Source organism: Ursus maritimus, unplaced genomic scaffold, assembly GCF_017311325.1.
Source record: "Ursus maritimus isolate PB19 unplaced genomic scaffold, ASM1731132v1 scaffold_14, whole genome shotgun sequence".
In the NCBI taxonomy this organism is placed as follows: Eukaryota; Metazoa; Chordata; class Mammalia; order Carnivora; family Ursidae; genus Ursus; species Ursus maritimus.
This window is the reverse complement of record NW_024423786.1, coordinates 4,627,440-4,641,183: the sequence shown is the minus strand read 5'-3', so window position 1 is coordinate 4,641,183 and position 13,744 is coordinate 4,627,440. Positions and strand designations below refer to the sequence as shown.

Below are 13,744 nucleotides of genomic sequence, written 5' to 3'. Positions count from 1 at the left end.
TTGCCCATTAGTGTGCCCCCTCCCCTCCTATCAGATTGCTCAGCAGCAGGCTAAGGGGTGAGGGGGGTGCTCAGTGCCTGTGAGTTCCTAAACCAGACTAAAGTGGGGAAACTGAGGCTCACTGAGTGTCTCTATGTCTCTGAGGTCAGAGACCAGTGGCAGTGACACCCCCTTTTTGTCCCAGGCCCCCTCCCGTGCCGCAAGTCGGGCAGCCTCAGCGAGGCCAGCGATGCAGATGAGGACCCACCAGAGGCACTCAAAGGAGGCCTGCTGGCAGCCCGGTTCTCACCCGCGGTGCCCAGTGTGGACAGCGCTGTGGAGTCCTGGGACAGCTCGGCCACGGAGGGTGGATTCGGGGGCCCAGGTAACGCCTTGGGGCCCTAGGATAAGCAACATGCTCCCTCTGGGCCGCCCCAGCTCCCAGGCCTTTGCAGGGGCTGTTCCCCCTGCCTCATCCTCCCTCCTCCTCTCCCTGCTCTATCCTTCAGACTTCCTGGAGGCAGACCCGCCTGGGCCCCCTTAGCCGTTGTCAGGGCCCCTCGCTGCTCAGAGCATGGACCTCAGGCCTTCACACATCTTTTGATTAGTGTCCATAGCACCATGGCTGGCTATTCAGAGTTCCCCACCTTGAGGTTAGGGACCAAGCTGGCTTTCCTTTTGTCTTTCTCATTCGTAGCCCAGTGCCCCGTACACAGCAGGTGCCCAAGCAATGTTTATTGCATCCAGTTGAAGATAGGAAGGCAGAAAGCCCCTTAAGGGGCTCGCATCCCATCCCGCAAGACCCAGCCTTAAGGTGGACATATCCAGGCTGCCCTCTGAGGACACAAGCTCCCCTGCCCGCATGTTGAGACCCATGGGTGGCCTCGGGGGTTGGGGGGCATTGAAATCCAGCTGCTGGCCTTCTGGCCTCTGTAAGGCCCGGCTCAGACAACTAGTGGAGCGAGGCCTTTATGTGGCCTCGGTGGCTCCCAGCCCCGGTCCTCACTGGCTCTATATTTGCCTTCCCTGGGTCTCCGCTTCCCCACCTCGTGTGTTTGATCAGCGTCTCTTGGCGTACCCCTGGGCCAGGGTCTTGAGAGCTCCCAAAGGCGGGCAGAGAGGAATGGTCAAAATAGTGAATCTCTTTCCCAGGCAGGAGGCAGCTGGCTAAGCCCAGTGGTGCCGGGACAGGGTCTCGGAGCCCTGGGCATTAACTCTTCTGCTGGGTGATCAGCAGTCCCAGGGGGTTCTGGAGGTAGGGACTAGGTGGCAGGGCCCTCAGGGGACTCTGGGTAGTCATGCAAGGCCAGAGGGGGCAAAGACCTCTCTCGGGTCATCCAGCACAGCTGGAAAGGGGGCGGGAAGGAGGGCAAGCTAAAGGCACAGAGCGGATACAGACACCCCCCCTCTCCACCTGGTAGGTTCCTACACTCCACAGGCAGTGGCTCGGGGCGTGACCCCCCAGGAGTGGCGGCCCAGCCGGCTGAGAAGCAGCCCCCCACCCACTGAGCCCCGGAGGACGAGCTATACCCCGGCCCCCACGGACGAGAGCTTCCCTGAGGAGGAGGAAGAAGAGGATTGGGAGTCACGGACTAGGTCTGTGGTGGGAAAGCCACGAGGGAGGAGGCAGTCATGGTCTCCTGGCGAGGATTGCTTGGGGGTCCCTGTGCCACAGCGGTGGGGGCAGTGGAGTCTCGTCTGGCTGCCGAAGAGGGCGGCTCCTGGGAGAGGGGAGGAAGCATCGGGCAGAGCTGCCTCGGCCAGGCCGAGACAGGGACGAGGGCCCAGCGGTGGCGAAGGCGTGGAAAGTGTTTGCCTTTCGAGTCTGGTTATCTGTTCTCAGAACGGCTCAGAACTTGAACCCACCCTCCTGACTTAGCCCAGATGGCTTGATGGCCTCCTGCAAGGGCGCTCGGGTCCCAGGCATCAGCCCTGGCCATGGACGTGGTGGGTTTGGGAGCGTTGGCTTTGAAGGCCCCCGCATCACCCCTGGAGGAGGCGCCTGCGGAGGAATGCTGCTCCCACCCGGCCCAAGCCGCCCCTCTGGGGTCTGTGCTCTGCATTAGGCAGTTCCTTCTGCCCCAGTGCCTTTCCCTCTCTCTCCTGGCCAAGGCCGATGCAGCCTTGAAAGCCCAGCTCACACTCCCCCACCCCCGGGAGGCTCCCCGACTTTCCCAGGCAGAAGGCATCCTTTCCTCGGCTGGTCCCCAAGCCGCCTCATGGCACTGGCCCCCTTGTGCCCACCTGGTTACTGACCTGGCTGTTGTCCCATCTGTTTAGAGCCCCTCGCTGAGTGCCTGGCACCCAGTGGGTACGCCTGCACGCTTTGTGACTGAATCACCGGCTCCTGGAGAACAGGGGCTACACCTTATTCACCACCGTGGCCCCAGGCCCTGCGGAGCCCTGGCCCCGGGGAATGTTTGGAGAATTGGTTTGAATGGAGAGAATGTCCTTCAGCCTCAGTCTTCTCATCTTTAAAATGGGAAGGGCCAGAAGCAACTATTGCACGTCAACCTCCCTGAGTCTCCCTAGGAGAGAAAAGCTCGCGGGCCTTTGTAAGAAAGTGCTTTGCAAAACATCCTTTATAAGGGGCCAGGACTTTGTAGGTGGCAAGTGGCTTTGTGAACTGTCAAGCGTGTAAGTGTGACTTGTTACCATTCTAACGAGCCTCAATACTAGAGCTGATGACGGGCTCGTACAGCCTGTGACAGAATCCGTGGGGTGGCCCGGACCCTTCTCCAAGCTCAGATACGCCACCCTCTCCATCCATCTGTGTCTTCGCTGGCTCCAGCTCTGTCCCTGTCACTGTGCTACGATGCCATGTGTCTGGGTGGGGCCAGGGGCCGTCCCCTGGGGCTACGCCATGGATCTCCTCTCTGTCTGTCTGTCCGTCCGTCTGTCTCTCTTCCCAGGCGTCCTGTGTCACCGCTCTCCACCCCGTCTCATCTGCCCCTGTTCTAACTGGTCACCGACAGTCCTGGTCGCCCCTAACTGCGTCTTCCCCCCATTCCGTGTCACCAACCACTGCCCCGGGGCCCCAGCACTGCCACCGAGGACGGCCGCCTGCCTGCCCGCCCGCCCGCCCGCCCACCCTATGGCCCCTCGAGCCCAACGCTGGGCCCCGGGGCCCCGAAGATTCCTCAGGCCCCAGCCCGCCTGCCCGCCCACCCGCCCACCAGGAGTTGACGCTCTCTGGTTCCTACGTTACAGCCCAGCCCCCGGCCCTGCCCGTGAGGAGGGCTTCTGGCGCATGTTCGGGGAAGCGCTCGAAGACCTGGAGTCATGTGGTCAGTCAGAGCTGCTGAGGGAACTGGAGGTAGGGCCACCACCCCACAGAGCTTCCTGGGGGCCCCCGTGCATGGACACACCGATGTGCGTGCCCGTAGGAAGCAAGCATGTTGATGGGGTCCTGCTCGTGTGTTGTGTGTGTCATGCACTCCTCGGCGCGCTCCGTGTAAAGCGTCTTCGCACACGTGCACACTGTGCATGGACACATATACAGGTGCGGTTGAGAGCACTGTGGTATGGCGCATCGAGGTGTGTGCACACATGAATGTGTCTGGCATCATCACGTGCACATGGGGGGCTGTGTGTGTGCATGCATGTGAGCATGCTCAGATATGCACAAATGTGGAGGGCGTTTTCAGAACAGGTGTGTCTGAGCGCACATTTGGATGCCGAGGGGCAGTTTGGGTGTCTGCGTGTGCAGGGGCAGTATGGGGACGTGGTTGTGGGCATGCCCTGTGAAAGCATGTGGAGGTCAGCGTCAGGGACAGCACGGGGGAGTTGAGAAGTGAATACAGCTTTGTGTGAGGTCAGCATGGCCCATGGTGGAACAGGCTGCCCGGGAAGGTCTCGGAAGGATCCAACTGGGTCATTTCGGGAGCTCTTCCATACTCTGAGAGCAATAAATATAAACTTCCACTTTATCTCCGCTTTTGTCCCTAATATTGTTGATTGGTGCCGATTTTTTTTTCTCCATCAGTCTTGCCAATTACTAGGCTCCTCGAAGAACTGATTTTTGGCTTTATTAATTCTCTCTTGTTTCGTTGTTTTGTGTCTTACTCATTTCTGTGTTTAGCTTCTACTTTATTTGTGTTTAAATAGTGATACTTTTCCTGCTTTCTTAGTTCCTTAATTTTCAATCTTCCTTCTTTTCTACCATAGTGCATCTTAAGCTATGATTTTACCCATAAGCACTGCTTTGGCTGCATTCCACCAATATTGATTCGTGATGCTTTTGTTGATCATTCAATTCCAAATATTTCAAAAATTTGTTACAACTTTAGTTAAGCCCTTGAATTATACAGAAGTGGAGAGTCTTTTTAAAACCCCAATTTTAAAACCAATTCATATTTGGTTTTAATTCATATGTACTGTGGCCAGAAAATCTGTTCAATTTGCTTTGAATTCTTTGGAGTTTGCTAAGACTTCTAGTCTTAGTATGTACTTAGTTTTAGTAAACATTTCATGTATGCTTGTAAAACAATGCAAATTCCCTTGCGTTGGGTGTAGGGTGCTCTGCAGATCAAGATTGTTCATAAACTTGTTCAAGTCTGGATCCTTACGAAATGTTGTATGTTTTATTTATCTTTATAGTTGTTTTTTGTTGTTGTTAGTAGTATGATAAAATTACCATCTCGAGTGGAGATTTGGCAAGTTCTTGACACTCTGTCAATTTTTGTTTCCTATCCTTCAAGGTTATATTGTTAGTTTCATATAAATTCATGCTTGCTATAACTTCTTGGTGAATTTTTCTTTTTATTATTAATCAGTATCTCTATCCCTATGTGCTTTGCACTTTAAATTCCATTTTTCCCCATAATAATATGGCTCTACCAGCTTTATTTTAGTAATGTTTCCTGTCTTTTCCCCAATTTATTTATTTTCAAACTTACTGTGTTACTAAGTGTGTACATTTATCATTTTAAATGTATCTGTTGTATGCTGTATGTAGCTGAATTTCCCCCAATCCAAGAGTCTCTCTTTTTTTTAAGACTAGTTCATTTATATTTATTGTGATTTCTAATACAATTAAACTTGATTCTAGCATGGAATTTACACTTTCTATGTATCCTACTTTCTCTATTCTTCTGATGTACTATCCTTCCTTTTCTCGTATTGATAAGTCTTTTCTTTCTCTTTACTCTCTCCACCACCAAAATGGATGTTTTAATAATTTTTATTCTTTTAGTGATTATCCTTAATTCATTTGTTTTAATATTCAATTTTTAAATTTAAAATGCTTTATTATTACAGAAGCCATATATGTGGCTGGTGCAAAATTAAATAGATGAGATAAAATCAAAACTAAAATAAATAAAATAAAACATAAGAACACAACATTCCCACCACACATAGATCATGACTGCTACTGCTTAAGTGAGCATGTATGTATTTTTAGGATGATGAAATCATGTTTTCTCAGTCAGCTACTCCATTTTTTTCCATATAGGGAAATAACTGTCTAATATATTTTCATCTTTTCTAATACCGAGGTCATATGCAGGTTTTCACAGTTGACTCCTAATTTCCCTTTCCACCTGGTCTGGCTGAACAGGTGCCCAATCCATGCTTGGCACCTGCTTGTCATGCCTTTCAGCCTCTCTTAATTTTAGTCCAGCGTCTTTTGAATGATGCTAATTTAAAATTGTTGTTTCTTAAGATAAAATTCGCATAACATAAAATTTACCATGTTAAAGTGTAAATTGAATATTAAAAGTAAAAAGAATGAATTCAGGATAATCACGAATAATTCAGGGGCTTTTAGCGTATTCACGATGTTGCGTATACACGGCCAGAACATCTCTAACATCCCAAAAAGAAACCCCACGTCTCCCAACCACTCTCTGCTTTCTGTCTCTATGGATTTGCCTGTTCTGGACATTTCTTATAAGGGGGGGTCATGCAGGATGTGACCTTTCGTGTCTGACTTTTTTCATTTAGCTCGATGTTGTGGAATGTATCAGCCCTTCATGCTTTTCATGGACGAATAATATTCCATTCTGTGAATAGACCATGTCGCTAACTTTTTGAAAAGACCAGCAACAATTGACTTTGCCTTGGATTTTCACTATCTTTGCTTTGCTTTTTCTAGCAAAGTCGAATCAGTGCCTTGGCCCCCTTCCCGAATGAGACAGGGCCTGTAGAATGCCCCCATTTCCCTCTAAACTCTCCTCTTGTCTCCCTGCTTGTTTACAAATTGCTCGAAGTTAGTTAATGTGGGGTTTTAGTCAGTGCTCATTAGCGTTGTAGGCAGCTAATTTCTTTGCTCAGTGTTGCTTCTTGCCTCCCACTTTTTGCCTCCGAGTTCATCCTTTACGATCTTTCAGTGAGAATCTTGAGGTGGTAAACTCTTTCAGGTTTTGTGTGTGATTATATCTTATTTATTTTTATGATTAGCAAAGTAGCAGAGTGGTTAAGACCCTTGACTTTGAAGCCAGATTCTGAGTTCAAATCATAATTTCTCTTAGCCTCAGTTTCCTCACCTGTAAAATGGACCCCCCCCCCAAAATGGTATTTGCCTGTCTCATAGTATCGTACAGACCGAAATGAGTTCTGCGTGTATAGTGAGTGGAACTGAGCTCAGCACAAAGTGTTAATCACTCAGTGCCAACAGTTAGTATTCTGATTGTGGGTGTGATCGAGGGCCCCCCACCCCTGCCCACCATCAGACTGAGAGCCCCAGGGGGTGCTGTGCACCGCTGTGAACTGGAAGGCTGACACAGAGTAGGTGTCCACAGATGCTGACTGCAAAGAGCGAGCAAACAAGCATCCGAGTGAAGGGCCGTGTGTCCGCAGGCGTCCATCATGACGGGCGCAGTACAGAGCGTGGCCCTCGAGGGCAGGCCCGGCCACAGGCCCTGGCGGAGGGGCCAGGAGGTACCAGTGTCCGCCGAGGAAGTGCAGGAGCTGCTGCTGCCGACACCCTTGGAGATGCACAAGGTGGGCGCCGGGGCTGGCCACAGGAGGCCTGGGTGCGTGGCCTGGTGTCGGGAGGACCCGCCAGGGGCTCCAGAGGGGCCCGCCCCTCTCCGGGCTTCATTTTTCTCCACCAAACACAATTTTATACTAGGTCGAACTTTTCAGATTCTCAGCATTTGGGTGATACACACCCTGTGATACACACTGGGCTGCTGGGAATATTTTTCTTTAAGTGGACTCACTTTTCCCCACTTATGTTAGTGTGTGTGTGTGTGTATAAAATATAAACACATTTATATATGATACATGTATATGTGTGTGTGTGTGTGTATATCACGTCCTTAAAGGAGAAGCCAGCCTCCTGCGCCATCTGTAGGTTACTATATAGAAAAACCAACAGAAACCCTCAGAAGGCTCAGAGGCTCTTGGTAAATTGGGAGATGAGCCAGTGTTAGAGGGGGGAAAACCATGGATACCCCACTGAGACTTTCTCCTGGAGGTAAGGGAGAGCATTGAAGAAGAACCGAGAAGGAACCCCTTCCCCAGCTTCCCCACTGTGACTAGTGCCGTGAACCGGAGGGTGGGCTGCCATGGAGAAAGCGAGGGGGCGCCATGTGGCAGAGGCAGTGAAGTGGTGGGGTGCGCAGCTGGGCAGTGGGCTGGGCGTGGGTCCCCACCCCACGGGATTTGGGCTGCTGTGGGGAGCTGAGGGCAAAGATCAGAGCTCCAGGGACCTCCTCCTCTTTCTGCTCCCAGGTGACCCTGCACAAGGACCCCTTGCGGAACGACTTTGGTTTTAGCGTCTCTGACGGCCTCCTGGAGAAGGGTGTCTATGTCCACACTGTGCGTCCTGATGGGCCCGCCCAACGTGGGGGCCTCCGGCCCTTCGACAGGGTCCTTCAGGTAATGCTGGGCTGGGGGCACCATGGGTAGTGTGGCCTTTCCTTGCCTCATGGGGAAACAGCCCCACTTCTACCCTGGCTGAGTGGCCTTCGGCAGGTCACCTCCTCTCTGAGCCCCAGCTTCCTCGCGTGTGAAGGGAATGACACCACCAGTCAGGTTAGGCTCAGTTATGTTGCAGGAACAACCCTGAATCTCAGTGGCCTCACACACGAACCTTTATTTGTTCGCTGGGGGCCGGCGTAGGCTTGCTCTGCCAGGCCGACGGGGGCTCTGTCCTCTTGCAAATGGCCTCGGCCACGTGACATAGGAACCGAGACTGGAAAAATCACACGTGGGTTTTTTGGTTTTTCCCCCGCCTTCACCCAGAAGCAACCCCTGCCACTCCCCTTCACAGCCTATTGGCCAGAACCAGTCACGTGACCTCGCCAACAGCAAGGGAGTCTGGGAAATGTGGGTGAGCCAATGGAAAGCTCTGGGACGGCCCTGGCCCAGCCGCCCTGTGCTCCCTTTCCTGCGCCCCAGCTGCTTTTGTTCCCTTGGTGTGATTTCTGCTCTGTTAGCGCTACGTTTGCCGAATATGTTTCCTTTAAACTGGTGCAGTTTTTCCGACTTAAATTTATTTTGCAAGGAAGCTTTTCATGTCATTTAGGAATGAAAACCCAGCACCCCTTGCTTGACATTGAAGGTCAATGTGAAATAAAAATAAAACAGAAACAAAGCAATGTCACCAATTCTGGGCAGGAAGCTGAGTGTGTGGTCTGCTCTTTCATGTTGAAAAAGGGAGAGAAATAGGTGTTAGAGGATCGGGAAGGATGTCCTGGCGCCCCCGTTGGGGTTTCCCTTTGATAAAACCTAACCGGAAGGATTGAAGGAGAGCACGAGGAAGGAGGACTTCCTCTCTGCATGTTCTAGATTTACCCTGTATCTGGGCGGGGGCCGGGCCCACACTCGAGGACATCTCACGATTCCTACCGACTTCAGCTCGGCTCAGCTGAGGCCCGTCTGTCCCCTTGGCTGTGTTCCCTGCAGGTCAACCACGTTCGCACGCGGGACTTTGACTGCTGCCTGGCCGTGCCGCTCCTGGCGGAGGCAGGCGATGTCCTGGCGCTGGTCATCAGCCGCAACCCGCTGGCACAGAGCAGCCGAGCCCCACGAGCACCAGGCCCCAGCAGCCCCCGGATGCTTTGAAGTCAGCACGTGGTCTGGACACCCCAGGGGCCGCCTGAGTAGGTCCTGGCCCCCAGACCTGTAGCTGGGCTGGACACCTGGCCACTCACTCATCCATCTGTCCGTCTGGCAGGCCCTGAGCCATGGACCGAAGTCTGTCTCTATTCTCCGGTTCTGTGGTGCCTGGAGTACCAGGCAGTGAGGTCCCAGCCCTGGTTGGAGTGACATCTAGGTCTTTCTCCACGTTGGGATTCCAAGATGTCCAGAGGAGCCCCATTCAGTAGAGGTTGAGGCAGGCTGCTCAGCTGGGAGAAAAGGGGCCTAGGAGCTAGGGAGCCCAGGTCAGTGCGAGTGCTTTCTCCCAGCAGAGCTATGGAGTTGCCAGGGAGGAATGAGCTCCCTGTCACAGGAGGTGAGCAAGTGGGAACTGGACACCCCCAGTGCAGTCATGGATGGAGATGTGAGGCATCCGGGCAATGGGTCCACACAGGCTCAGGTAGTTAGTTTCCCCACAGGGGGAGCATTTAGGGTGCAGCGGGGGGGGGCACTTTTTCTGGACAGCCTCCCACCAAGAGGGATGCCACTCAGGGTGGGAGCCTAGCCCCTTCCCTTCCCCAGAATTCTGGTGTTTGGGGCTTGCTGGCATCCCCACTTACGAGGCTCTGGAGCCGGGATGGCTGAATCCCGGGAAACATGGGCTTGTTGAGTCTGAAAGTGAGTGATTCTTTCATTTTGGCATCTCTGGTCTGAAGCCTCCGGGATCTGAGACCCGCAGTTCTGGGCCCTGTGGGCCAGCTCGGTGTCCGGCTTTGGGCCCTCGGTCGCTCCTGTTTCTTTTGTAGGGGTGCAGGCACAGATCCATGTGAATACACCCCTCTCAGGCCAGGCCCCTCACAGTGGGAGGGAGTCACCTGGGACAGAAGACCCAGGAGTGTTCATCCGCCTGCCATTTCAGGGGGGATGGGAAGCCATAGAGGCATCACACGTGGGATGATACAGCTCCTCTTCGATCTCCAAATCCATGAAGGAGGAGAGACAGGGAAAGGGAGGTACAGAGACAGAGGCAGGCAGGAGAGATGGGCCATTCTCTCATGCCCAAAGGTGACAGTGTCCAAAGGGGTCATTTAAGGAAGTATATCCCCACTCGAAATCTGGAAGCACCAGCATCCCTTCAAGTCATTGTCCTCATTTTCCACAGACCAGAAACCCTTTTGATTTGAGAAGGGCACGGGCCTTCACTTGGTGGTCTGAGTTGCAGCCCCAGGGATGGAGGTGGGCAGGCAGGATTCAGTCTTGTCTGGGGATTTGCTTTGCTCTTAATGGGGGTCTCAGGAAAATGGGGCACCCGCTCCCAGCTGCGTCCTCCATGCTTCCGTCCTGTGGAGGCCCCCCAAATGCTCTTCCACTTGAGGGACAAGATTGGGGAGTAAAGAGGCCTATTCTTTTTGCTCTGGGTTGCTGCTTGGTTGCTGTGACCCCCTCTGGGTCTGACCCTCTCTGGATAATCGAGGGGGTGGATAGTTTCTGAGCAGGTACAGGCCTCCCTGTCACGTCAGAACCATGTCCACTGGGCACCCTGCCCACACTCTCCCTGAGGGCCTGCATTCCCTCCTCTCCCTCCACTTCCTCACACCCTGCTGCTCCCTGCCTTCCCTGGAGAGCCCTTCATGCCAGGGCTGGACTGCCCATCGCCTCTGCTATCTTGGACTCCCGTGTAAACACCGGCCCCAGGGTGAAATTGCACTGCCCACCCATCACAGGGGCACCGAGCAAAAGCCAAGAGCCCTCAGCTTGGGGGGCTAGGGGCTGGCAGAGCAGAGACATGGCCACGGGCAGCTGCAGCTGTGTGAGCTTAGGCAAACTGCCCAGCTTGTCTGGGCCTCTGTCAAGTGATGGGGCTGGACAGGCCGTACTCCCACGGCCCCTCGGCTCGGGAGAGCTGCGTTCGGCTGCAGGTGAGGGAAGAAGCAGCCCCTCCCTGACCAGTGCCCCCCTGCCTCCTGCGGCTGAGGCCTCTGCCATCCCCCAGACGTATGCAACCAGGCCCGGCAGGTGGCCCCTGGCCGTGGCCAGCCTTCTCATATGCAATATTCCTTCTGGCTTCTCATGGGGATCATAGATCCCAGACTTGACATTTCCCAATACCCGTCCCCGGTGAGCGTCCTGCCTGCCTATGCATTTTGGGTACAGCTCCTGTGACCTGCCCCTTCCACCCCCCAAAGCTGTATTTTTCTCTGGCTGAGATTAGAGCATATTCCTTGTAAAGTATTTTTCTACATGGGGTTTTCTTAGGGCTCTCGGGAAGCACATGCCAAGGGGCTGTGTTGCAAAGGCCATTTGGGGTCTGTTTGGGGCCCGTGTATAAATCTGTTCTGCCAGGGGTTGCAGTGACTTAGGAGCTGGGGGTGGGTTGCTGTTGGGATGATTTTTTAAAATAAAATTATTTAAATGCAACTAGACTGTGGTGTCTTTTTTTTTCTTTTCCTTTTTTAAATCACAGGCTGGCAATGGTCAGCATCTGTTGGATCTTATGACATCTTCCCTGCTTTTAATTAATTCATCCATTCTCAAGGTCTGCCTGGGCTACGCATCATTCCAGCACGAACAGGACAGATGAGGTCCATCTGCATGGCGCTTAGAGTCTAGTGGCAGACAGACCGGGAACGAAGAAGCAAATCGCAAAGAATTATTTCAGGAGGTGCACAGTGCGGTGAAAAAAACCCAGTCACGGGGACAGAGTGTGGGGTGAGAGCTTTAGCCTAGGGCTCAGGAAGGACTTCTCTGAAAAGGTGGTATTTGGGCCGAGACCTTTTAAAGACAGGAGTCCACCCTGTGGAGACCGGGAAGAAGTGCCCCAGGCAGAGGGCACAGCAAGTGCAAAGGCTCTGAGGTGGGAATGCACGCGGTGGGGTCAAGGAAGAGAAAGGAGGCCCGGAAGCAGAGTGGGGAGACCAGGCTGGAGGCCTGCAGGGTCCAATGGTAAAGGTTTGGGTAGGGACTGTGGATTTTATTGTCTGCAGGGCGAAACCAAGGAGGCAGGTGAGTGGTGGGTCTGCTGTACGGAGCCCCTTTAGCCTGGGTGCAGCCCCGTCGATGCCCCAAGTCTTCACAGGGCAAGCAGGGCAGGACGAGCCCTAAGGTCATGGCCAGGCCTCACTGGGGGACCATGCTCTGTGCAGGCAGAGGAAGAGAGTCTTCTCATCAACTATGCAGGATGGAGTGAGCGCCCCGTCTCCGGAGGTGTGCTAGCTTGACTGGAACCACGCTGGGTGCAGTGATGTGGCTGGGCCAGGGGAACCAAAGGCGAGTTGTGCCCAGGGCACTGCTGCTCCTCCGAGTGCTGGGTGATAGGTTCAGGGCCCTTCCAAAATGGGGAGGGAGGTGTGGCCAGGTCATGACCTGGAGAGGCAGCCCCGTCCTACACACAGGCTGCGTGCAGGCACTGTTATGCATGCTTTTCAAGAAGCCCCTGGATCACGGCCTTCAGCGGTGGCTCTGTTATCATCCCAGTGTTCTAGGTGATGAAAGGAGGCACAGAGAGGTTAAGTAACTTGCCATTAGTCACACAGGAAGTAAAGGATGGAGCTACGATTTGAAGAAGTTACATGGCCAAGGCACACAGGGAAGAGGAAAGTAGACAGAGGCCATCAGAAAGGCCAACAGACAGAAAAAGAGCTGGGGGAGTGGTATTTTATTCCAACATCGTCTATAAACAGTTACTGAGAGAGGTTTTCCTGGTCTGTGAAGTTGGGGAAGGGACCCAGCAGGCTCCCCTGAACTTGCCCGCACTCATCAACCTGCCCAAAACATTGACCTGCTCCATGACCCCCAGTGAGGCTGAGCCCCTCTGCCAGCCTCAGTTTCCCCATCTATAACAGTGGGTTGGGTACCTGATTCCCAAGGCGGAGGACGTCTGTGCCAACCACTTATTTTCTGGGGTCCTGAGTGTCCTCCCTTCTGAGGCCCCAGTGTCTGTGGCATGATTTCTATTTGCATCCCTCCGGCGCTCACCCCCTCCCTACAGCCTGGCCCACTCTTGCACTTGGCAATCAGAAAGCCCCTGCTTGGGCGTAAGTGACTACTCCTGGTGCATCACCCCTCATCAGCCCAAAGCCTCAAAGGGGGCGGCGGTGTATTCCAGGGGGGGAAACTGAGGCTTGGGAGACCATGTGAGGTCTCCCGGCCCCGCAGGGCTCGGTGTGTGGCAGGTGGGCTTCAGTCCCCAGCGTCGGTGGAACCAGCCGGAGCAGACCCAGGAGACGGAGGACATCTGTCTCACAGACTAGCTGTGCACCCTGGAGTGAACCGCTTCCCTTCTGTGACCCTCTGCCTCCGCGTCTCCCACCACAGGTGACAACACCCATCTTTGGGGAGCACCCAGGGCAGAGCCGAAAGCCCCCGGAAGCTGTCAGGCGCTTGCCGAACAGGAGGGAAGACAGCCTCGTCGAGACAGAACCCACATGTGTTGGATTTTAAAAAGGAAATGTTTATTTTCATGTTATAAGGTGATTACAAACTCCTCTAAAAAAAAAGCAAAGATGAATTTAAAATATCGATATACATATTTATCTAAAAAGCAAAAAAGGAAAAGAAAAGCCCTGCAAAATACAGGGATTCATATCATAAAACATTTATACACAAAAGCTTGTGTACTGCAGGACTGAATGACACACCGAGGGTCTTATTCAGATACAAACGTCCCTCCTCAGAAGAGTCTCGTTGGTTGAATTTTTTTTTTTTTACAAAAGTTTAAAATATCTTAAAAATATTT

General features: G+C 53.2%; 1 protein-coding gene across 1 annotated transcript in view; it reads left to right on the top strand.

The window, feature by feature from the left end:
• The window catches only part of GRIP2 (glutamate receptor interacting protein 2), a 58,929-nt gene extending 46,461 nt beyond the window's left edge, over positions 1-12,468 (top strand). Inside the window, exons 21-26 of the mRNA XM_040628126.1 lie at positions 185-364; positions 1,401-1,575; positions 3,190-3,295; positions 6,781-6,924; positions 7,660-7,806; positions 8,836-12,468. Coding sequence (XP_040484060.1) covers positions 185-364; positions 1,401-1,575; positions 3,190-3,295; positions 6,781-6,924; positions 7,660-7,806; positions 8,836-8,994 — 911 coding nt within the window. The 3' untranslated portion in view covers positions 8,995-12,468. The remainder of the gene's footprint in view (positions 1-184; positions 365-1,400; positions 1,576-3,189; positions 3,296-6,780; positions 6,925-7,659; positions 7,807-8,835) is intronic.
• The last annotated feature ends 1,276 nt before the right edge of the window (positions 12,469-13,744 follow it).